The 25458-nt window shown below is 41.2% G+C and overlaps 1 protein-coding gene across 9 annotated transcripts in view; it reads right to left on the reverse strand.

The window, feature by feature from the left end:
- Positions 1–25458, reverse strand: part of LOC6051858 (rap1 GTPase-activating protein 1) — a 158385-nt gene that overhangs the window by 36465 nt on the left and 96462 nt on the right. For all 9 annotated transcript variants that reach the window (XM_038257251.1, XM_038257249.1, XM_038257248.1 and 6 more), the window contains one exon: positions 15893–16091. In XM_038257251.1, coding sequence (XP_038113179.1) covers positions 15893–16091 — 199 coding nt within the window. The remainder of the gene's footprint in view (positions 1–15892; positions 16092–25458) is intronic.

Here is a 25458-nt window from a genome sequence, read left to right on the forward strand (position 1 = left end):
TTGTGACTGTATAGTATAAAAGATGCATGATTTATTTATTTTTTTATTTTAAGCCACGGCAGATATAACGCGACGAAGCCGTGTATGATTAAATTGACTGTAGTATTACTAAACTAACCATTCATTCAGCAGAAAGGCCGTACAAATTTGGGAAAATTTCACTATCATCTGATATTGATAAACAACAATTTGTTAAAAAGTTACAATTTGAGGGAAAATCAGACTAACCCTTCAAAGTTGAGAGCATTTTACTCTCAACAGTCATCGATGAACTTAAATTTATCAAATTTGAGAGCATTTTCTCATCTGTCTTAGATAACCTCAAACTTGTTCAATAAAGCTGATTTGAGAGTTTATTGCTTTCTTTTTGAGAACAGACTTGCTATTCATAATTGAAACATTTTACAGTTTACAATGACAATCTGAGATTTTTTTTAAAGGAGCTGACTCACTGCAAGATTGAGAGCATTTTGAGCGATTTGAGCATTTGAGAGCTTATTACTGTAATTTTGAGAGCAAACCTGTCATTCAAAATGGAGTACATCTTAAGCAATTTAAACATTTGAGAGCTTTTTGCTCTATTTTTGAGAGTAGTCATGCTATTCAAAATTGAGAACATTTTACTCTCATTTGTTCAAAGATGGCAATTTGAGAGCATTTTACTCTTTTTTTAGAGAGTCGGCTTGCCTTACAAGATTGAGAGTATTTTAAGCAATTCAAGCGATTTGAGAGCTTTTGCTCTATTTTTGAGAGCAGATTTGCCATTCAAAATTAAGAGCATTTTACTCTCATTTGTTCAATGATGGCAAATTAAAAGCATTTTACTCTTTTTTCAAAAGAGCTGACCAACCGTATAAAATTGAGGGCATTTCACTCTCATCCGTTCAAAAATTTTAATTTGAGAGCATTTCACTCAAAAGAACAAGATCCACTTGTCTGTGGGTTGACGAAGCGCGGCTCAGCGACTGATCCAGTTTTGTTTTCCCCTCCTTAGAAAACTCACACGGGGGGAAACGAGTGTTTCGAAGGGTGGATGAAAAATTATGGTGATTATGGGAAAAGAAAAACGAACCAGACTAGACGGGAGAAAATCGCCCGAGTGTGAAGTGCATCAGCATAAAGACGTGGAAAATTTTAAACATCACCTTGAGAGAGCCCGACAGTCCGAGAAGCTTGAGTGATTTTACCGGCCAGTCTCGTCGCCCCATTCTGGGACGAGTCCGGGGAGAGAAAGTCATACAAGAGTGTGTGTGTTGCACAATAGGGGAAAAATGGGCCTAGCATGAGCGGTCATTAGGCACTTTTCACGGCTGGTGGAGCACTGACTCTGGAGAAAAAATCGAGCATTGTTCTACCTGAAATTTGGGATTATCACGCTCCGAGGATCGTCCGACGACGGTCCAAGGTTCAGCACCCAATTAAAACCCTTTTCCCCCTGAAGAGCCGATTTACATACCTAAGAGTGGGTTGGAGGTTCGTGATACGAATCTAAATGTGCGCGCGCTGTTTGTATAGTTTGTGTAACGAACAAAAATGCACACACATTCGCAGCAGCGGCGAAAAAACGTTGCCTGAATAAATTTTGTAATTTCCACCCTCCCCCGAAAGAGGGGTAAACACTAAACTAAACATGCATATTTTGTTGTGGCAGTTGGAACTGCATCACGAAGTTTGTAAACGTTTTGAATAAAAATGGTGTTAATTGAATTAACAAGCCATTGTAGTGAGGGCGAGAGGCGTCTTTTCCGTTTTTCTTGCCAAAGCTCGAGCAGCATCTCTACAATACCGATTTTATAACGCTCTTTTGTTTCTGGTTTTCCAACTTCCAACCCGTCTCGCGCAGCTCTCTACTTTATTCAAGTTGGGTTTATAATTATACTTTTTTACAATTATTTGTTTTTGTTTACACAGATTTAACTTTGTGAGCTTCTCCCCACCCCTTCTCGGAAAAGTCGTCGGAAACGAAAAAAGCACCCTCTGCAAACGATTTCCATCCGAAAAAAGTCGAAACTTTGGTGGGCTTGTAAAATTAGTTGTAATTTTCTCTTTCGATATAATCCGAGCAAAGTAGTAGGCTCTGCCTGGGCCCCCACACGTGCAGTAGGCGGCGGCGGCTCGTTGCGAGTGGGCACAATTTGATTAATGAAGGAGAAATAAAGCTCGTCTAAAGTCCGCTGGAAAACAATGAAGAAAAGAGACGTTTGGCCCAGATTCGAACCCAAACTCTTCGGCGAAGGAGGATGCCGGAACCAGCACACCTTAAATTTCGCCCAATTGATGGTGGTGGAGGTGTTTATTCAATTAAAAATAAACTTAACTCAACGATTTTTTTCTCGTTCGATTGAAGAGTGAAAGTTGATCGAAGGAGGCGCTGCGTCGTCAGATATTAGTTGTGAAATTTCCCTCAATTGATGCCAATAATGAGTGGCTCAACAAAGGAGGCTTTGGGCGCGAACGCGCGCCCACCCGAGATGATTTCAAGGATAATGGCCTGCTCGGATTGCTTACGAAAAAAGTGGTTTGAAAGTTGAAAATACAACAATTGCGACAATCGCCACACAATGGGCTCATACATCACGCTAATGAAGTTTTATTCTATTCCTAGAGGATTGTGTGTGCAAAGATGAATAATCACATGCGGTGCCGAGAGAAGCATAACTCCCACGCAGGTTGGCTGCAGCTTAGAGCGGGGAAAAATGAGTTGCATACATCAATTTAACGCAACCCACCGCATAATCTTCTGGGACAGATCAATAATGAATGCATGCAGCATAATGGCGACCAACGACATTTCATTTCATTGCAACAGCTAAGATGTCGTAAAATGGTGAGCAATCTAACATCTCCTTTTATTATAAGAAAATTAGCTGTACAGCATTTTTCCACAAATATAAAATATTCACCTTGAAATGAATGCCTTTTTTATTTCACCCCTTTCATAGGAACTATAATTTCGTGCACGATAAAAAAATATTTTTTTAAATGACGAAATCCAGTCTGTAAACCGCTAAGATCACTGTCACCATGTTAATGGCATAAATTGTTTTTTTTTTTTAAACAAAATGGAAATTTGTAGCAAATATTTTTACTGTGACGTGAACTACTTAAGCTCGAAAGGGATCCCCTTGTTTGGTTCTTATCTTCCGAAAACGATCTAACCATTCCGTTGGAGAACCCGAGACCCGGCACAGGAAGGCAAATTCTAGGAAGAGACAATACAGAGGGCAATTCGTTGGATCATGCGAACCTCGAAGAAAGCCAGCAGCAAGCAATTTGAATCGCCCACCAGGTAATAATGACCCCGCTGCTGAGACCCTCTCTTCTTTCTTAGGCCTACACACGTACGTGACGGACCGTGTCGTAAAATGATTTTCATTCATTCGAGTTTTTTTTTCAAGCTCATTTTTGCATACTAACGCCTCCGTCGTTTTTTTTCGTTGTGAGCAGCACGTCCTTTGAGAGTGTTGTTCGGCGTTTCTTTTCAACAATTTTTGCGGTCCAATGCCGGCCCTTTTCATTCGAAAATGTATTTAAATTACTTCCGCCAACCGTGCTGCTTTTACCTGCAAAACACGATTTATGCTTGATTTGCATACACCCCGTGTTTTGCGCTGACTTGTTCAAGTGCGGATAATTGCTATAAATAATCCTCTCAAATTATGCTTCCCCTAGCGTTTGTTGCTTAATTGCGATCTATTCTAGGTTCACGACGACGAAGACGACGAACAGATTCTCCGCAAAAATGACCAGCAATTTGCCCCAGAGACCCCAATCTAAATAAAGTGGTTCCCCACCTCAAACGAGACCATATAGTCTCTCTAACTTGTTCGAGAGTATAATGCAAGTAAAAAAACAAGAGCACTCACTATCAATGGCTGCTTCCCAGGCGCGCGGTGAAAATTTCATTCTTTTGTGTTTTTTCCGATCTTAATTTTAGCGCCCCCTGGAGCCTTATCGAATCCCACTATCTCTCCACTACTAGTGTTGTTTGTGTGTACTTTTTAGTTTTATTTATTTAAATGCATGTGCCGGCAGCAAAAACACAACACAAAAGCTCTTTGCTCAGCAACATCATCACCGCGAAGAGATCGCCACCGGCAGATAAGAGAGCGAATTAAAACCCATAGTTGCTGGCGGTTGTAGTAACACCATTCATTCATGCGGTAGCAATGCGGGAGACTGTCGACACTTTCAAATTAAATGGGTTTATAAAAATTCTGGCTGCCGCGACGGGATGGATAACCAGAAAAAAAGTGTCGTTACAAAATGTGATCCAGTTTTCCCATTGAAGTGGCCGACAATAAAGGGCTTCACGAATGGGACTACCCGTTGGTGATTTAAGCTATCTGAACTGTCTAATTGTTGCTGGGTTGTTTTGTTATAAGAAACTGGATAGTTACCAAAAATTTTGTTTTGGAAAAAACTGTAAAATTTAGCTGTATTAAATTAATATTGTATAAAAATTGTACTAAATGTGCTTGAAAATCATGAAAACTAAATTTATAACTAAATCGATGACAACGAATCATCACTACTGTGAACTATACGCAGTAGGCCTGGCGGCTTGAGAATTGTTAACAATTATTCGACAGCAATAGGGTTTCATGAAAAATTATGATTGATTGTTTAAAGAAATGTTTGTACAACTCAAAACATGTATTTTATTTACAGTGGAATTTAACTGGATTAAATACAAAAAAAACTATAAAAATTATACAAAATTGACTTGCAAGTCATAAAAACCTACTTAGGCTGGTACAAATATTTTTAAAAGTTTTTGTCACCCCCTTCAAAATTGGCCCGAAAAATCAGGGGGCAAAAAAAATATTTTTACAATAAACTTCAAAATTTCAATGAAAATTCAAGTGCAACCAGCTGAAATCAAATTAAAATACATTCTTCTGCGTTTAAAATAATTTTTAGCATGTTTGGGTTTATTAAAAAATCTTAAGATTTTTTGAAAATTTTCGATGCAAAATCTTTTTTTTCGATACAATTTTTGTTTTTGTCAGATCTTAGATTTTTTGAAAACTAATGATTGCAAAACAACTGAACTAGTGTAAAATGCCTTTTAAAACACTTTTTTCATTTAAATGTGAAGACTATGGCTTGTTATTTAAATTTTTATATTTTTTTATTTTTTTGCCCCCCCCTTGACCAGGGCCGAGGGACAAAAACTTTTTTAAATATTTGCATCGGCCTTAAGAACTAAAAAAAATAACGAGAACAATGAATGATCTCTGCGATAAACTATACACAGTAGGTCTGGCTGCTGAGAAATATTGAATAACTACTTGACTACAATAGGGTTTAATTTATCAGTTTTCAAGATTTTTTTAGAAAAATTTAATTGAAAGGAAAGGAAAAAATCAGAAACAGTATAAAATAAAACATTAAAAAAAATTATGCGAAAATGAATAAAAACTAAATTAACCATCAAAATCTTAAGTACACTTGCATCAAAGAAGGCGCTTTCTTGAATGCAATCCGACGACCATATCCATCACCTACCAGCATAAAAGTCCAACGGATTTTTCATAACCTACTTCTCAAAAAGTATCAAGCTTTAATGCTGCCGCCATCCGACCCCGACAATGCTAGCAATAATTACGCAAATTATGCTCAATAATTTAATAATCATTCTATGGATTCTTTGGATTCAAAAATTTTAAACTTATCCAAAAAGTTCAGAAAGTGTCTCAGTGTTAAACGCTGTAAAGACTTAAAAAACAACAAATAAAAAATCAAAATTCTTGAAAGAAAGTTAAAAAAATTGTGATGATATGCAAAGTCTTAGCATAAATTGCATCAAAGTAAGCACTGACTTGCAACAAGCAGCATAAATTTCACAGCTTACTTTCGATAAAAAAAATACAAAAAGCTTTTATGCTGCCATCCACCCAAACATTGAAAACTGAACTCAAAGTCAGCATAAAGCACAAACGCTTCCCCTTCCAACGCCTGCTATGCTTCAAACAGAGCTTTTAAATTTTCGAATGCCGAAGCGTTTCACCCCACGATGGAAAATAGAGTCAAAAAGAGAGAGCATAAAAGCTTATGCTGCTTCGCAGCGCGCAACGCCTGTAGGAGCTTTCAGGTTTTTCCGTTTTCCTTTCAAAGCGTTCGTGAGGCTGAAACATTTTCGTCGATGAAATGTTTCAGTTTGATCGAAACTTGTGGCGCTCTGGTGGCGGGTTTGGAAAGCAAAAAGTCTGTTGGTCGTTTTTTTCAGATTTCTTCGGGAATGTCTTCGTTGAATGACCTTTTTTTCTACGAAAGGGGAAAAATGTGGGTTGTATAATTAGGAGGGTTAAGAAATAAAATTGCAAAAAAAGTATAAATTCTGAGGGTAAAATATCAATCTCAGATATGAAAGTGTTTTTCTAAACTGAATTTCATGAACTTTGAAAAGCTTTTCAAGAATGAGCAATCTTTAGAATTTTTTTTTGAATTTTTTGATCTGGATGATTTTTTTCTATCAATTTTTATAACTAGACACACAAAATCATACTGCGCGAATTATTTTTTTTTTGAAGACTCTTATTTTTAGATATGATTTAGATGACAAAAAATTGATCTATTAAGCTATGGCAAAAATTGGAAAAAATCATTTTTCAGTGTGTCAAATTTTTAGAAAAAAAAATCGTTATTCTTGAAAAACGTTGAAAAAAATAATAAATAGTTCTATTTTTCTAATCTAATCTAATTGAACACAAGCGCAGCCAGTCCGAAGAAAGCATCCTGGAAGAACTTGTGGTAAGATTACGCCCCAAGTTCTTTCTTGTCAATATTAATAATTACAGTACATCCGAGCTACCCCGAAAATGTGCAACAAAAATTAAAGAGGCCAGGCCAACTGCGTTGCATTAACCGCAGAGACAGATTCTGTGAACGGACCACATTTCACAGAATCAACAGGGGACGAAGGATGCGTGGACATACCGTACCAAACGCTCCAGGTAATGAATAGTTCTATTTTTGGAAGGCAAATTAAATTTTGCAATCGTACTTTACATAAATTTGCATATCGTAGACTTTTTTCGAATAATAATAATTTTTTGGTAACTTGTTTATTTTAACCTTTAGAAATCATGGTCAAGCTTGACCATTTCTGAAATATTTTTCTCGAAGAGATCAGACAATTTCTTATAAATATGCTTCAAAGAAATTGAAGATCGGACCAATGGTTGCTGAGATGCAGCCTTAGAAAGAAAAGCAACAAATTAGGTTTTCTCTACATCATCAATATTGCGTCGAAATTTAAGATACGATAATTCTGCAAATTTGCATCCGACTTTCAATGTCAAAAATTTAAAGTATCGTGAATTTTTCCGATATATCGAGTAACAATATTTTCAAAATTTCATTTCAACATTTGAAAAGGAAAAAAAAAAACACATATTTTTGGTTGTATGAAATTATCGCGGTCTAAATGAAATCCTATGATTTTTTTTAAATTCAACTTAAAAGCTGCAACCATTCCGTTCACAATTCGATTACGATAAATCTCCTCGCAAGATCAAATCGCAATCGCTGCCAATCAATCGCAGCCGATGCGTTTTCTCCCCCTGGATCCTACATCAAATGAGGGGTTGGCCACTCGGAACAATTTGTCATAGTTACTTATCGGGGCGAAAAAACTACTTCGTCATTCACATTTCAGTGAAAATTTTGCAAACTCACTCCGTGTGTGTCCTTGTGCGGTTTGCCGTTTCCCACCAGGATTTCTTTTTCGGAAATTTCCCGTTTGACCGACGAGACCGGTCGAATCATTTTGCCGTAATTAAATATATTAAATTCAATGGCACTGGGTGGAAAAACGTTGGCACACGTGGTGAAATTGGATATATCTGCAATGGTCCGGGGGTTGTGGCGGGTATCAAATGGTCACCCTTTTTTCTCTCGTCAAGCATGTTGGCAGCACAACCTGGTGGACCTAAGCTTCAAGTGAGAACATGCCAAGGAAATCCTATTAGCCATGTATCATCATTTCCATTGGCCTTTTCATTGTGAAAAATTCGAAGGGTCGGCGCAAAGAGAAGGAGTAAAAAATCAAAACTTTTTAAAGCATAGTTTGTTTTGCGCCCCTTGTTACCCCTTTTGCGGAACGAAATTTCGGTATCGAGAGTGGCTTTTTTTTCATCCTCTGATGTGGTGCCCTGGCCAAAGGTAGAAGGTAATTATACCATCACGTCCAAATATTTCATCTTGTTTTGGCGCAGTAATGCACCCAGTGCCGGGAAGTGGGACAACGTGTGTTGGTTTTTTTTTTCGTCTAAAATCCACCAGAAAAAATATTTCCTGCTTTAAAGTTATGATTTATGAATTGCTCGCTTTATTAGCCAGGCATTGTTTCGCCAGGATAAATCATATTTGCTCTCGATCGTGGTCTCCCTCGGCCAGATGCCGACTTATCGAACCATCTGCCTGTTATTTCTTCGGGGGGAAAGACACTCTTAAAATCAGTTGTTTACTCGCCGACCATAAGCACAGCCCGACAGGAGCGGCACACTAATATTGACATTCCGCGGCCAACAATTACGCCAAGCAGTGGCGGCTCAAAAGTACCGCCAAAGAATAACGCCCCCGCCAACGCAACAAGTCGTCTTAAGTTCAGTAAATTAAGTGATACCACTTTGGTCTGGCACCTTGTCGTTGCTTCGGCGTGGGGGTGGGACACCCCTTTTGCTTACACTCTTCTGGGACACGTAGCCTGACTTGGCTTTGTCTTTTTCGCACCTTGTGCACCTTGCCACAAGACGACACCGACGACCGCCAAAGGATCAACGAACAAACGAAAGTTTTCCTCCCCGGGGATTCAAGTTTTGTGCGCAAACCAGGGAGAAATCTGGGGACCAGTTTTCTTGTTGCCACGACGATAGAAAAAGGGACCGGGACAAGAAAATCTCGCTCAACCTTAACCTTAACCTCGGCAGGCAGGCAGAGGCACCTTCGCTCCGCAATCTAGCAGGCCTTGCGAAGCGAGATCTGGGTGAGGGTCGTCGTCGCCGGCTTTGTCTTGTTGGGACAGGGGGAAAGATTCACTTTGAGGAGGCCGGTAATGGGATTCGGTGGGATTACCTGGATGTTTATTGGTTGGGAACGAATTTACATCATTGGTGGTGCAATTGATTTTAATGGGATGTAGGTCATTTAGGGGAATGAGCAGGTTACGGAAAAAATAAACATGCCAAGCTACAATGTTAAAAAATGTACAAAATTTGTGAATAAAAGCAATGACTTGGTAATCTGCATCCTAAATATTATTACCAAGAAGAATAAAATGTCGTTCGAACACATTTTGAAAAACATTAAAAAAAAACTCGGAAATCAATTCTAATTAAAATAATATTAGGGAGGCAAATCATACCTCAGGTGAGCATACAACAAACCAAGATTAACCGGACGCTGATGAAAATATCAAGTTAATTTCGTTAGATCAATTAAGAAAATCTCGGAAAGCCATTGGAATCAAATTTGAAACTAATAAAAAAAATAGAGATGCAAATCATGCTTCAGGCTAGTATTCAACAAGTCATGACTAACAAAGACTAACCGGACCCTGATTAAAATATAAAATTAAAGATAGGAAAATCATTTGAGCAGCTTGTTGCTGAAAACATTTTTCGATGTCGATCATGATCTTTTGACTGAAGACCGCACTCTGCGTCAAAAGACGCAAAGTTTAATTTCTTAACTTGTTGAGGGCAACCAACCTCAACTGTCCGCGTAACTTTCAAAACAAATTTGTGAAAAATTTTAACGACTCTCGTTAATTACTTCACACTAAATTTCCCCGCTGCAAACTCAAAAAGTCCCAAAATTTGGGCGCGCACGCCAGCTAACCTTTTAGCACGTGTGACTGCGCTCAGCACTTATTTCTTCACTAATTCTCAAAGACATCTGGTCGCAGCCCATAAGCCATCACTTCCTCAGCCACTCCAGATCATCGTCCCGTCCCGCTTAATGCGGATCCTAGTTACGGGGTTCGTTCCGTGTCATCTTTTATGATGTGCGTGCCCTTCTCTGTCTTTTCGTCCTAAGTCATTTCGTCCTTAGAAGGGAGGGGTGTCAAAAGATAAACACCAATTGGCTCTTCTTGAAGGGGCTCGTTATTGACGCATGGACCGATATGGTTCCTCGGCGATTGTCGCCTAATGCACGAAATAATTATCGGTTTGTTTTTCCCGGCGACGACACTGTCAGCGAGCGCCAGTCATCTGTGATGTTCCGGGGGCAATCTTGATAAGTCTTTAATTGTCACTCTCCCGCGGGAGATCGTTACTGGAGCAGCGCGCAACTGTCTTATTTCTCTTCTATTCTCTGGAAACAGAAGGTCAAGCACTGAATAATTGGATACGCGGACCACGTGTGTCAGTGATAATCATACAGGCATTTGCCCTGCTCTGCTTCACGTCGAGTCGTGTAACTATCAGAGAACAATTTAGATTAATCTAGGGTACAACTCCCGGGGTCTCGGACCCTGGACAGCAAATCCTTTGGAATTAGCGCCGGAGATACAATGGAATTTATAGCCGTGTTCGCCGTTGCTTCCTTTCTCAGCGTCCTTCGCTTTTGATTATTTGTTTTCCGGACAATTAAAAACCAGGAGGGATTCACATACACGTACACATCTGTTTCGCTGATCCTACCCACTACTTGGACCGTTAGCAGCGAGGGATCGATTTAATTGTTTCTACACTCTCTCCAAACACACACGACAAAAACGGAACTCTATGTTCATTTCAATAAATATCAATGTAGGGCAGGGCATTGATGAATCAATCGCCGCAATTTTACATTTCCGCAATCAGTGGCCCTTTTGTGGACACCGTCGTCATGATGTTACACAAAGCCACGTGATTATAGAGTTTTCAAAACGGCGGAACAAACAGGGCCGACGAGTCGTTTCGATAAATTTCCCATCAATCACTCTCGATGGCGAGGTTCACCCCGTCATCATTTGTCACGAGTCGGAAAAGTCCCTGCAAACGAATCACGTCCCGTGTGGTGGCTTTTCTAGGATAATTTGATGAAGCGCGTTTCCAGGATTCACGTGCTGTTAATCAAAATTTAATTCAGACACCATTTTCTTTCTACAAAAGAAGAAAAAAATGCTGGTTTGAGTTTGTCCCATGTATGGTACTGTGGAGATTTTCCCTTGTCTTCTTAAAAAAGTGAAGTCAACACTTATCAACGAACCAAGACTAACCAAATTAATAAATGCAAATTCATATAAAATGCAAATAATTTCAACGGCTAGTCGCCGACTAACCTACAATAAATTTGGCAACCTGCGTCGTTGTCTGTGATTCAAGGTAAGAACGCGTCCTAGTGAATATTCAATTTCCCTCCGGGATTGCCGCAAAGCGCACAATTTTCATCCGTGGAGACGAGGGTCCTGAGCCATTTCCAATACTCCGGTCGTTAATTACCGCCTTTATTTCCGCCTTTCTACGGTGCTTTTCCTTCCCGACAAGATGAAGAAGACGTCGTCCTTCCTTTCCTTCCCATCTCGCTATTGTCTTTCGATGAAATAAATATTATTTATGGCTAACCGAAACCAGAAGCCACGTGTTGAATTTACGACCCATCGAAGGTCACTCCTACCCGAGAATCCCCGGAGAGCGGGCTTATCCTTTCAGGGTGACGTCTATTCACCTGCTTTTCCTTAATGAGCTTGACGATAATCGGCACCGACAAATCGAGCCAAGTCATTGCCTTGAAAATTTCCTTGATGAATTTAATACATCTCGCGAATCTGTCTTCGTCTATTACTGGAAAAGCTCGCCTCCCCCGGAAAAAGTTTCATTTTTTCCCACGAAGAAAAAACTCGCGCGAGCCCCCCTTTTCATTCTTGGAAGTTGCTTCATTGTCGTGCCCCAAAGGAGCTTAGCGGGCTCAATTCGCAGTGTGCATCACAAAGTACTTTCTTTTCCCCCCCTCCAGCTTCATTCTGTCCTAATGTATTTTGCTTAAATTGCTTTTATTCCAAGGACCAACAAACTGTTTGAGTTGTTTGAAATTCAATTCGAGAGAGAGAAACGCAGATCGCACAAACAAAATTAAGCATTCGTTAACCTCGGGGAACGAAATCTTATTCTAATTATGATCGTCTTTTCCGCTTTGCCTGAGCAAATAGAACAGAATAAATGCTTTCTCGGTGAACCTTCCAGGAAATGGCTGTCTTGTCTATGATTAACGGGGAAAGAAAAAAGAGCCCGGAATTGGATTGAGTGGGTTGACATCTTCTGGCAGTCTCAAGGGGTTCGAGAAAAGGTTTGCTGAAAAATTAGGATCAGCGAAGCGATTGAGGGTAGGTCGGGGGATGCGATTTGTGAAATCTCTAGAAGAATATAAATTTAGCTGAAATTTGGTGACAAAAAATTCTATGCTTTTTTAAATTTTTATCTAAAATGCATTGCCTACAAGATTGACGGAAGAAACCGATTTGTTCCTTGAAATGTCTTCTTTTCAGCGAATTATTAATTAAACATTTTCTTTGTAATGAGGCAGGAAACGAATAAAAAATTCAGAAGAGCTGAGTTTTCAGAAAACAACATCGTCAGTGACAGTAAAGTTTTGAGAAAAATACTTGATCAATACTCACTTTTTTAGTATCTTTAGACATTATCACAATCGAAAACAAAATAAATGCTTTATTTCGCAATTAGTATGTGTTATGACAAATTGTGAACGAAAAAATAAATAAATGAATGGCAAAACGCTTCACGGGCTAGTTTCCAACAACATGACTAACCTGAAACTTACTAGCATTTTTAGTGAAAAAGCAAATCAACCAAAAATTATTTCTAAAACATTTATCAATTCGTAGAATGACAACAAACAGTTTGTTAATGTCACCAGCGTTAATGGAGCGAATTTGATAACATGTCAAGGAACACAACTGATAAAAATAACCTCTTTCTCAACTGGAACTTCCAGCAGCATCCTACAAACGTGACCCCCCTCAAATTGCTAACCAGGTGCAAAAATCAAAACGACAACCATAAAGCATTCTTTCCCGGTCTTCCGTGTCCTTCCACTGCACGCCAGAACTAGAAGCATGCCATACATCTGCCCTAGTGGAAGTGCTCTCTCGTTTCCCACAACGGTCACATCCATCCATCCCGAAAGTGTGCTTCATAGGGTGACCAGAGGCCCCTCAATGTATGCAACCCACAACCTCTCAGCTGGCTGTCATCGGGTTTTGCTTACTTTTATGAATATTCCATTTTTTTCCAGAATTATACATTCCACTCCGAGAAGAGGAGGAGAGTCATCCTAGTGCACTAACATATGGAAGCTTTCCCACCAGGAATGCACAACCGTGTGTCATAAATTCTCGTTGCTAACCATTTGGCACCGGTGGCGATGATGCTGCTGCCCTTGGAATCGACCCGAGCAAAGTGTCCCCGGGCTACCATAAATAAGAAAATCGCGCGCGCGCGCCGCGCATCATAAAAAAGAACTTGTGGCAAGATTAAACCTTTCCTAAAAAGTGTGTAAATAATTTAAAAACATTTCATCGCGACGTGAAAGTCTGAACCACGTGTGAGATGAAATGTAATGTGCGTGCGTGCGATTCGTCAAACGAGCGATAAAAATACAACAAAAAACAACATTTGTAACTGTAACCCATCGGGGGGAGATCTCCGCGACGAGGTTGCCATCGAAAGCTATAAAATTTTATGACTTTATGATGCCATCGATGCAGTTTTTTTCTCTTTCGTCGCAGGCTGACTTTTCTCATTTTTAGGGCTGACTTTTCAAACAGTTTGACATGTTTGATGGTCCAGGATGTCTCGCGGGCAGGCAGGCCCTGCCGGGTTATGGGCCACAGTGGTGTGGCACTCCAGTTTAGCCCCGGTTGCGCGGTTGATTTAATGCGTGGAAAGGAGATACTTTGAGAAACGATGTGTTAATCCGTTAGGATTGGCGGGGTGGTATGCACCACAATTTTCAGACAAAATTCGAAAAACGTAAAATTTATAAAGCATCTCAGACATCTACCATTGCAGATTGCTAGTGATAATTTTTACACTATATTTACATTTACATTTACATTTACAAATATCACGATTATGAAAACCATATAAAACATATTCAAGTATTTTGTATATTAAAAATTATTCTCATTTGAAATTTGTAAGAAACTTTCTACTGTTTGACTTCAAAATAAAATTAAAGATCTATTAGAAAAAAATAGAAAAAAAGCAGGATGCAATTCATATTTCAGGCTAGTTTCCATCGAATCAAGACTAACCTGTCACTCATTAGAATTTAAAAAAAATAGATAACTCGTCAAGAACTACATACAGACCCATTATGTTATATATCTTTTTTTGGCTGCTCTAAAAAGTATCTCTGCAGTTTGAAAAAGTACGTAGTTTTATTTATTTTTTCGTTACATATGAAATAATGACCTTTCTGCGTTATTTCTGATTCAATAAGACAATAAGAATTTTTATTTTTCCATAAAATGACATGCCTCCCGACTTTTTACAGTTCAGTAACGGGTAATGACAGTGATTTTAAATCTATATTTTAAAGTTTTAAGATGAAAAAAACATTTTTCAGAATTTTGAGGACGCCATCAAATCGGGCGTCCAATTTTACACAAAAGTCCCTTTGACATCAAATTTCCAACTCCTCTTGGTTTCGAGCTACAACTCCTGTTAAAAAATGTCTTAGTAAAAATTCAGACAAATGAAATTGGTCGTACCGCCCCACCGTCACGAGATATCGAAAAATTGACCTCAAATTAGTGATCAGGGACAAAAATTACCCCTTAGGACAAAGTCTCTCGGAATTCGAAGGCGGGTCGGAGCAACTTTTTCCGATTTAGTGTGAGTTGGCGAATAATGACCTAAGTGCAAATCATATTTCAGGTTAGTTTCCATCGAACCAAGACTAACCTGGTATTTTGCCAATTTAAATGAAAAAGTTGTGAATAAACAGAATCTTTATTAAAAGCAAAAAATATACCCAAGAAATACGAAAACTGTGGTTTATTTTTGTAAATATTAAAGCACATAAAAATTGTAAAAGAAAATAAATTTACAATTTCTATTTCTATTGAAAAAGGAATAATTTTGAAGGAATAAATTAGTGACAAGTTATCCAGGAAAAATTGGTTAAATATTATTTGTTTGGATTTATATTCTTAATTCAAATGTGTTAATTTTTTTTAAACATTCTGAAATGGAGCTGTTTATTTTTTTTCCTTTTTCTCAAGCTGCATACCCCCCTTCACCGTGCACCCTTAATGCGTGATTGCCATCGGCACGGTTATTAAATTTATAACTCGCACTAAAACGGTTAAACCTTTCCAAAACGGCAGCAGCAGTAGCAAAAGTTTCTCCACACACGCAATCGAACCACTTTAGAACGTATATTGGTCGTTGGACGTGGTGTGTTTTGAGTAAAAAAAAAAGTTTTACAATTGACAAAATGTGCAAGTTTTCAAGTGGCTTTTCTGCCGGATATCGGCGCTCATAAAACGAAGTCGGTTTGGGATGATCGGGAAAAACGGGGAAGCAGCAGATCGCAATGCCTGATAGATGACCGGAAAAATGAAACGGTTCAGGATCGCGTGCTTAGCCCATAATCGTAATCATCAGGTGGAAATTATTACTTAAGGTAAGGCAACAACACGAGCCAACTGCAAAATTTTAAAGTGGCGTCGGCACGTGGTCGAATAAATTATGACCGCCGCTGCACGAGCCGCCGACCTTCGTCATCGTCGATGAAGAATGTTCTGGCGAAGAAGCAGAATTAATTAATACACTTTCTCGTTTTGGCGGTTGGTTTGGGCACGTTTCTTCTTCTTTTTTCCGAGTCATCAAAGAGTGAAAATAGAAAGAGAGAGATAAATAATTCCGACACGCACCTGTGTGAAGTACGAGGGCAGGACACATCGCTGATCATCCAGGCGGGAGCACTGGACACGTTCCAGCAGCTCGAACAGATCGTGCGTTGCTCCCCGGAGCCGGTCCGGGCTGGTGGTGGCACTCTTCGTCGGCGTCGTCGGCAGTCCATTCTGTTTGGCGTTGGTCGCGGCCGTCGTCCACCCGCCCATATGCTGCCGTCTGTTTACGAGATTGAAGAGAAAAACAAATGGAAATTAAAATTAACATGTGTTTAATGAGATATTAATTGTTATTTATCTCTGCTTGCCTACACTACACACCACCAGAAACCAGTTTTAAACTACGCTCAACTACCTCGTACCCCAAGTACCATTTATGCCAAATCAAGCTCAAGCCAAGCCAAGATATGTAATACTCCAGCAGCAGTGTCAGTGGTGGTAATTGATATGATTGATCACTCGGCTACCGAGCACACACCAAACCGAAAAGTGAAATCTAAAACGATTCTTAATGAACCCCCCTCCTCAACCACACAGGCTTAAGCCATTACAGAGTTAGGTCATCGTTAATAAACGTCACTCGATCGAAATTGGCTGGACCAGTGACACTTGTTAGGGTAACCAAACCCCCCTCCGTCAAATCTCGAGCAAATTTACTGCCAAGGGTCAAGTTACAGCTACAAGCAGAGCAATGTCCTAAGGTCCTAACCAACCCAGGTCATTCTAAGCGTCGCTGCGCAGGAGGAAGTGCTGTTCATTAATCAATTTTGATAAATTGATTCGTTTGCGTGATTGGTACTCCACATATCGCACCAGAGAGTTTGGGCGCGTTGACAGGACACCACACCCCGGAGGCGGTCAACCTTTGTGTCGAGGGAGGTGTGGGACGTCAATTAGTCAAACCGTCAGTTCTGGTTGTGTGTTTTTAATGGGTGGTCAGTGTTGGTGCGCGCCGGAAACCTGGCTGAAATTATTCATATTTACACAGAGCGCGATTCAATCACTACAAAGTGGATAAAGTTTAACGTTTTTTTTGTTTGGCTTTTTGCGTATGATTAGATACATTGCGGCGCGAAGGTCAGCTGGGGAATGGGGCAGTTGATGAGCTAATCGAGAAGAGGGAAAAAGTGTTAATTGAGCGGTTTGGGAGATCTTTGGGAATAGATAAACAGCGATATGATTGAAGATAATTGTGGAAATGATGATTAATCACGTTATTTAAAGGACTTTAATTGTGTGTTGTTGGATGTTTGAATGACACGAAATTGTTACTTTTTTGCTGGCTTCAGAGCGTTATGTTGTTAATAGTTGTTAAAAGGCAAACATATTATTACTGGCGTTTAAAAATAAAAATAAACAAGCATATTCCATATTAACAAAGTTGTGCAGCAATAAATTTTACGAAATCGTTAGAAATGCAATTTTTAAAAAAACACAGATAACACACTCCACAATAAAATGCACAATATCAAACAAAATTAGACAAACTAACACAAAATCGCACAAACTCACACAAATCACACAAATTCACACATACACTCACAAAATCATAAAAAAATCACACAAAGTCACACAGAATCACACAAAGTCACACAGAATCACACAAACATTTTCTTTATTCAAAATTATTTTAAATAGAATTGCCTAGTAGTGATAATTCGGAAAATCTAGAAACAGAATAATGCTGCTGCTCGATTGCTCCATTAAAAATGCAATAAATTCCAAAAATCTAACGGTCGTCGCATTCAGAGATCAAAGCTCGCAAAACTCCAACCACATTTCCATTCACACTCGCTCCCGCAAAAGCGTTTCAAGAGATCTGCAACAAGGTAAACAAAAGCGCACAGATATAAAGCGGGCCGAACCGTTTTCCACTCATTTGGGAAGCGCTTCTCGGCGAATGTAATTAATTTATGAGCGCCGGCCGGATTATACACACCGCATCGCAGAGCGAGATCCATTATTCTAATAGAATAATTTTCCCCGCACACATCGTGTGATGCGAGAGCTTTTGCGTACGGGATTCTCCGGAGATTCCCCGTTCCAGCAAAAGGTGCCAGTTATTAGCACTTCTTTCCCGCTTCTGGCGGACACAGACTGACCGGGCCAGCTTTCATTTCGGGCCTTTCCACACCTACTTCCATTATGATTGCTGCGCTGTGCGGTTCTATTTTGAAAAATTGAAATAATAATGCTGAAAAATGGGAGTAATTCGATCTGGCTTCTGCACTTTTGCTTCTTTCTCTCGCTCGTTTTATGTTGGTCGATTTGTTGATTCGGATGACGCCCCCTGTTACGGTCGATCAAAGCCGACTTTGATTCCGGAACAAATCCAAACAGATTACTGTTTGATGCGCACCTACGCTACCACTATCTTGAACGCTATCGTTTAGTATTTATTAGGCGCGAGCGCCACCAAAATTGAGACATTCTAGTAAAACGACCTACAGCTACTTAGCATACTAATTGGAAGTAATTAGCGAAACAAAAGGCGTCGAGGTGCGGCCGAAATATTTATGGTGCATCGTTATTCAAATTGCCAGACCAGAAGAAAAAAAAAGTTGTGTGGCTCCCGGGCGGTCAGCGTCAGCGTTTTGTCGCACCGGCCAAGACCTTCTAAGCGACCCCCGAAGATCTAGAGCAAGATTAGCAAGACGTTGAAAACGGACGCAGCTCCGAGAGAACAAATATCTAGAGGCAGAACAAAGACCGGAGGCTAATCGTGGCGCATAAATCATACGGGTGGTGTCCGAAATTGGCTCGGCTTGGCGTTCGTGGTCTGGACCCTGTCAAGACACACGTAACGCGGCCGCCGCGAATCTTCGTTGAATTGTGGGAAATCGGCGGGCTTCGCCCGGAAAAGAAGGCAAGGTTTTTCTTGTGCCGGGGGAAGCTTTTAATTGAATTAGCTTTCTCCGCTGGAAGTCCGACGTTCGCGTTGGTCAGCCGAGGATTTGAAACTGGTTTGCTGACTCGAGAGAGTGTAGAAAAAAAACTTCTAAAAGGTCAAGCCACAGGGGTTGATCCTTGTGCCGTTGCTGAATCCTGAAATATATGAAGCCCGCGCGCAGCGCAGCACAAACCGACGAAACTCAATCAATATTTTCAACAGAGAAAACTCGTTCCCAACCCAGCGTGTGAGGATGGGATTACAATTTTACGCTTGACCGCACCTCCACCGGACACACAATGTCCATACATCTGCGGTAAATTTTACTGCCCTAAGCTGATTACAGGGTTGCACTGCGCACACACACCCATAAAACACGAAGAATAGATGCAACTTTTAATTCACACCTCCTCGGAAAAAACCCACAAAAAAGGGCGTATTACCCGGAGTATTTGGTATAATCAACGAGTTATTTGTTTGGGATTCGCGCGCCGGAATCCCTCTCTTAAATCAATTCAGTGTGTAAATGATCCTTCGGCTGGACTCTTTCGTCGGCCAGTTTGGTGCTGTACATGATACCCAGTCAATAGAATCAAATTCCTGTTTTTTTTTCGTGTTGAAACCACGAAAAAAGAATCTCGTTGAAGGCAGATTATTTTTTACCCCCGACAACAAAAAAAAAAAGAATTTTCTCTCTGTTTACTTTCAATTATTCCATATTATTTTAGTAAACAGATCGCACTTTTTCACCGCGCTGGTGCTTTTGTCCAATCGGGCGATCAATTTTTCCGCACCAAACCTGCCGCCGCGTCCAGGTATGAAATCCTCTTTCAGGCTTCACCGGGACCATTGTCGGGAGCGAAATTATGCAAATTCTGATGAAATTGATTCCACACCAAAGGCTTACCCGCACAATGTTGGGTCGCACCTTTCCACTACGTCACTGCTTCGGGCAGGGAATTACCGGTTTTTTGTTGTTGTGCAAGTATGGTTCTCAAATTAATAGAAATGTCAATGTTTCTACCCGCGTAATTGAGGTGGAGTGGGCGCTCCGGAAACTGCAAGCTGCAACTGCTCGACCCCCAAATCGTGCCACGAGCATGCTCGAGGTGAAATCAAGCGGCAATTATTTAATAAAAATTTCCATTTAATCATACACGGCTACCACTCTTAATCAATAACTCGAGTGCCGAGATGCAGCCAATCGGTGCAGAAATAAGGCGCACCGAAGGAGAGAGGAAAAAAAATTATAGGGCGAATAAATCAATCCATTTATTACCATTTATTAGAAAGATCGAAGCTCTCAACACCGAAAAAAGAGCCCACAAAACAAGGAGGGCGATATAAACAAAACGCGCCGAGAAAAGTGGGATTGGTAATTCAACCATTCATCAAGCAAATTTGTTCTGAATTACCTTCCGTTTCTCCTCGAGGGCATAAGAACGAACCCATCGTGTGTAATGAGAGTGCTCTTTGGCACACTTCTGCGTCAACGAGCAGCAGCAGCTAATTCGAGACCTAGTGCGGGTGAGCCTATTATTAACGGTCCACGAAATTGCTGCTCCAAATAGGGTGGTGCACACACGTACGAGGGAGGACAAGGTGTGTGCTACCGTAAACTTTTCGGCTGACCTCGTTTCACAGCTTGCAAAATTTGACCCCCCAAACGAGATCTCAGTCCGATCACATGTCTCTGCGGCTAGTTACTCCAAGCCTCCTAACGAGAGTTGAAGGAGAGAAGGAGGAAAAAACAGCCAAATAAAACACATTAATTAACTTTTCTTCGAGCGGCTACCTGCTACCAACTATATTAGTTAGCGACAGAGAGAGATGGAATGGCAGTTGATTGGCCACCTGGCTGCGAGGCAGAAACCTTGAGACAATTAACCGAAAAGAGCTTCACCTTTGACCGCTGCAACGACTTCGTCGTGGGATCGAATTATCGCTCGTAATTAATAAGCCGATTATAGAAATTCCGTTGATCATTGCTACTGCGGTTGCGGCCGCGGAGACCAGGCTGTCACCTTAAGCAGAGTGTTGCGGTTTGAGTACCAATTAGCCGCGACCAACCGCACGTTATTACCTTGAGCTTGCGCCGTATGGAAATCAACCCCCCGAGATCTAACCCGCGCGCGTCTAAATTATGAGGTACAACTAAAGCCCTTGTAATTACCAATAATGGGTTCTAAATTCAAATTATAGGATATTTGATACCGCGCGGCGGCATCTCCCTCTTTCCATTCGGGGGAAATGGGACTGACATTCGATCTATTACGTGCGTTGAATGGTTGGTTGGGCCGATTTTCCCAATGTGTTCGAACCAAGTATCAATCAAATATTCATATCGCGCGACCCCGACGTTGTGCAGTGAAAATTTTCACCGCGACGAATTTTCCTGAGATCAATCAACCTAGAGATTTGATCCGCCAAAGGGAGATACGCTCGTGCCTAATAAACAACCTGGAAACGAAAATTATGCAAAAGTGGTGGAGGGAGCAACATGTGAGACATGTGTAATCGTTTTATCGGAACCTCTCTAGCTCTAGCGCGCTCGCATAATTCGGTGATCAATTCTGGCCAGCGCAGCTGAGGAGTGAGTCAGGGATTGCGTCGTGATGATCTTTCATGTGAGTTCCCCTTCGCGGCGTGCCGCGCCGATGACCCATTTACGGTGAGAAATTCCACATGAGTCGATAAATTCTTGAGAACTAATCGAAGAAGTAAATGCACATTTCTTTTAATTTCCCTGGAAGACAAACAAAATTTCCAAGACCATGCGCATTTGATCGCGCTGGCGCGCGAACCGAGCCTGCCACGGCTACTAGATGTCATTCTGGGAAATTCGAAACCGTTGGCGCGAAATTGATCGTCCCGCAGTCGAAACCACGCGCGACTACTAGATGGCACGTGATGCTGGCGCGATATCGGCGCGCGTCCCCCGCGGCTTATCGTCGCTCGTTGATCGCTGACTACTAGATAGCACCCATAAACTAATCCCAAACGGCGCTTTCTGCAGCCTCCCGGCGTGGTTCGGGTCACGCGGCCTACTCCACCTCCCCGCCAATCGATCCTTTCTCGATAGCTCGTTAAAATCTGTGCGTCGAAGCTTCTGGTGTTGTCTTGCGCGACACGGATTGGAACGAGCATAAAGTGTCTGTCTGACTGTCTGCCAGGAAAATAACGATATGAGCGTGCTACACGATACACACACACACGCCAAACAATACGCCCCGGATCGAACAAGACACAAAGGCGAGCTTTTAAAGGCAGCAACATTCGCGACGACGACGACGTTTCGATTCCAAACTCCTGTCAGGCACAACAACAAGGGTATGGATTTCGAAATCTGCGCTGCGTCGTCGGAAAGCGCAATATGTTTTTCGGGGGAGGAACGGAAACAGCGCACGAGGCGCATACACAAAAGCAAGACATTAATTGAAATATGAAACAAGACCAACCGCAATAACTGCACACTCACCGCATTCGCAATATAGCGGGGACTAAACGAACGGACAGACAGACGCGGTCACAACCACCCTAACGTCAACCGCAGCGGGGCGGCCAAAGCGAGCAGACCTGGTCAACATACACAGTAAAAAAAATCATGGTTCTGTTACATCTGGGAATAGGTACAGAAAAAAATTGTAATTTTATCTCTGAAAATGTTTAATTTTACCACTTTTCTGGTGTAATTTTACTTTTTCAGTCTAAAATTACACTTTCCAAATTTACACATTTTTTTTGCTGTGTACTGTTTGAGTTTGTATATGGTCCAGTTTGGACCGAGTTAGACCGACCGGCGACCACCAAAGTCCTCCCAAATTGAGACATTTCGCCACGGCGAACCGGACGAGAGGGAGTGGGATTTTTGCGCGTGAAATTAAATCTAGGTCTGGCCTGTCGGGGCTGGATGTGCAGCCGGAATGTGCAATGTGGTGTGCTGTTCAGCAGGGGGATATGCATAATAATAATAATGAATGCATATTCAAACACACTGGCAATACAAAACCCCGAAAGGGCCGGACCCTACCGGGTGGAGGATAATAATAATTTTCGCAACAGTTGCAGCACGAGGCCTGAATAGGCGTTCTAATTGGAGATAAATCACCTAGAATGAAATCTAGAGCGAGCATTGTTCACCGGAAGACATCTTCATCGGCCGACTCTGCATGAGTGGAGGCAAACTTTCACTTGCGGAACTACTTCAATTAGGCGATGTTGTTCGGGATCACACAGGATGAAAAGGGGGCACGTGGGCTGGGTTTGGTTGCGTTGCTCAGGTGCACCACGTGTGTGACCTTTGAAGGAAGCTTCGAAGGAAGCTGGTGTGTTTATCAAGGCTTTGTAGGTGGAGCTTTGGGAAGAACTATAACTGATTATAATTAAATCCGTTGACTAAAGTTTCATTCGTTGACAGTTCTTAATCATAGCAACAAAAACTATATTCAATGAACCAATCACGATTTAGAATTTCTCAGTTCAAAACGCTTCAGTTTCGTCAAGGTATGATAGATTTGGGCTCCCTGAACGCACTCCAATCGAAAGAATTTAATTTTACTGAATTTTTTGCCAATAAATAACATTGAAAATTTCGGGTTTAAATGTCATATAAGCGAACAAGCAACCACCGATGGAGCGTGATCAGGGAGCCCAAATCTATCATACCTTGACAAAACTGAGGCGTTTACTGACATCAACTTCAAACATGTTGGGCTGTGTTTTTTTTACAAACGTTCTCAAATTTCCAGTTAAATTCAAACAATTCTTGTACAAATCGATTAAGATAATTGTTTTCCATTTGTCACGACCTTCACTGTATCTATACATGATTTCATACTCCAATTTATCAATACACAACAAAAAAAAAACTCGCTGACCTTTGAAGGAATCTATCGATCAACCAATCGCGCAACAAAAAACGCCAAAAATTGGCGCCTGGCCAAGCCCCCCAACAACAACAGCAGCTTCCACGTGTTGCTCGCGCCAAACAAGAAATTCACAACGCTTACCATATTTTGGTCCTCAACATTCCCAAAAACAGAAAACTCACACCGAAAATTACCCTTCGCGCGCGCTCCCAACAGCGTACAAATGGTGTGGAGCTAAATACCTCCAAATAAGGAGGGGGAAGATCGATATCACAAATCCATTATACGGCGGCCAAGACATGGACTTGCCGATGGATAGTGAAAGGAATCGATCAACAAACATTCCCCCCTCGTCTGGTTGTGGTCGAAAAGACCTTGAAATTTAGAAGTACCGCGCCGACTGGCGATTCGGTTTTGTTGAAGAAAGAAGTGGAGATTATCTCCCTTTCCAGTCGGATCAGCGGATTAGGCCGCGCAAATAGGTGTATGTATGTATATAAACATGCTTATTGCGCGCACCCTCTAATAATGCGAGATTTGGACGAGAGTAGGATTATGAGCGTTTTGAAGTGTTTATCTTTTTTTTCGGGGATGCGCATGATGAGATGAGGTGTCGCAGCATCCCCTTGCTGAATCGATGTGACCGGAGGACCAGAGGTCCTCTCATGCATAATAATATTTTTCGCCATCACCAACGTGAGAGCGCTGCATTAGAACTCTGTGAAGTGGTATAAGCTGTTTGTAATCCGGTGTTCTCGTTTTGTTGTTTGTCTACTCCGGATGATGTCCAGGATGACGTCACTGTTGCAGCGGTGTTTGTTGTTGGGTGCATCATCATAATTTTCATAATTACAATCACCTTTCTCGCCCGGGTCCAAAAGGGAGTGGAGGATGCCACTCTGAAGAGTTGCAACAACAGCAAAAAAAAGTGAGCAACGGACAAAAGAGCGTCGAAACCGGAGCCTAATGAATTTCCATTCATCACACGGAAAATTTAACCCTTTTTTACTGGTCCTCACTCCTGCTGTGAGGCCGCTTGAAGTGGTCCGAGTCCGCTCTATTCTGTTCTGTTTATTTGCGTTTGTTGTAGGCACACTGGATATGATCATCTGCAGTTAGCCGAGTGCCCATCTTCCTGCTCGTCCATTATTCATGCCGTACTTGCATAACAAGTAGGTCAGTCAGTGCTATAGGTACTAGTGCAGCAGTGATTTCAAGTACCACTTTGGCAGATCGAAAGAGTGACCGACCCGCATCGTTTTCGAAATCGAAAGGGACGTCGCATAAATAATTTCCATTTCTGTGCGTCCCGCGCCATTTATAAACCTATCACTTTGGCGAGTTCTTTCCAAACCAAATCAAAACAGATGTACACCTTCCTATTCGAGAGAGAAAGAGGGGTCGGTAATGGCCTCTTCCGTTTATATTTTATTCATTTCGTATGCAAATTCACTCCCAGTGATGGGTGGAAATTAAAAAGTAAAAACAGCAACAAACGAACCGGAATAAATTAGTAATTTAAGAGAGCGAGTCTCGTTGGCATCGCAGCTCCTCTTGAACTTGGCCCACAATCATGTGCGTGTTTTGTTGTGACTATCGGGCCCCTCTTGACTTTTTGTTCCGACATCCCAAACACGGGATAGCCGTAAAACCCGTTCAAACAAACGCACACACGTCAAACCGATAAATCTCTTCAGAACGAACCCACGACCGGATAGACACTAGCAAATCTGAAATAACTGAACTTTATAATTCTTCAATCTAATCTAAACACCATCGCGCAAGCGCGCGCCCCTTTCACGAAGCTAGTGTTATTTGAACTAATTGAA

Source organism: Culex quinquefasciatus, chromosome 2 (assembly GCF_015732765.1).
Source record: "Culex quinquefasciatus strain JHB chromosome 2, VPISU_Cqui_1.0_pri_paternal, whole genome shotgun sequence".
Classification (NCBI taxonomy): Eukaryota; Metazoa; Arthropoda; class Insecta; order Diptera; family Culicidae; genus Culex; species Culex quinquefasciatus.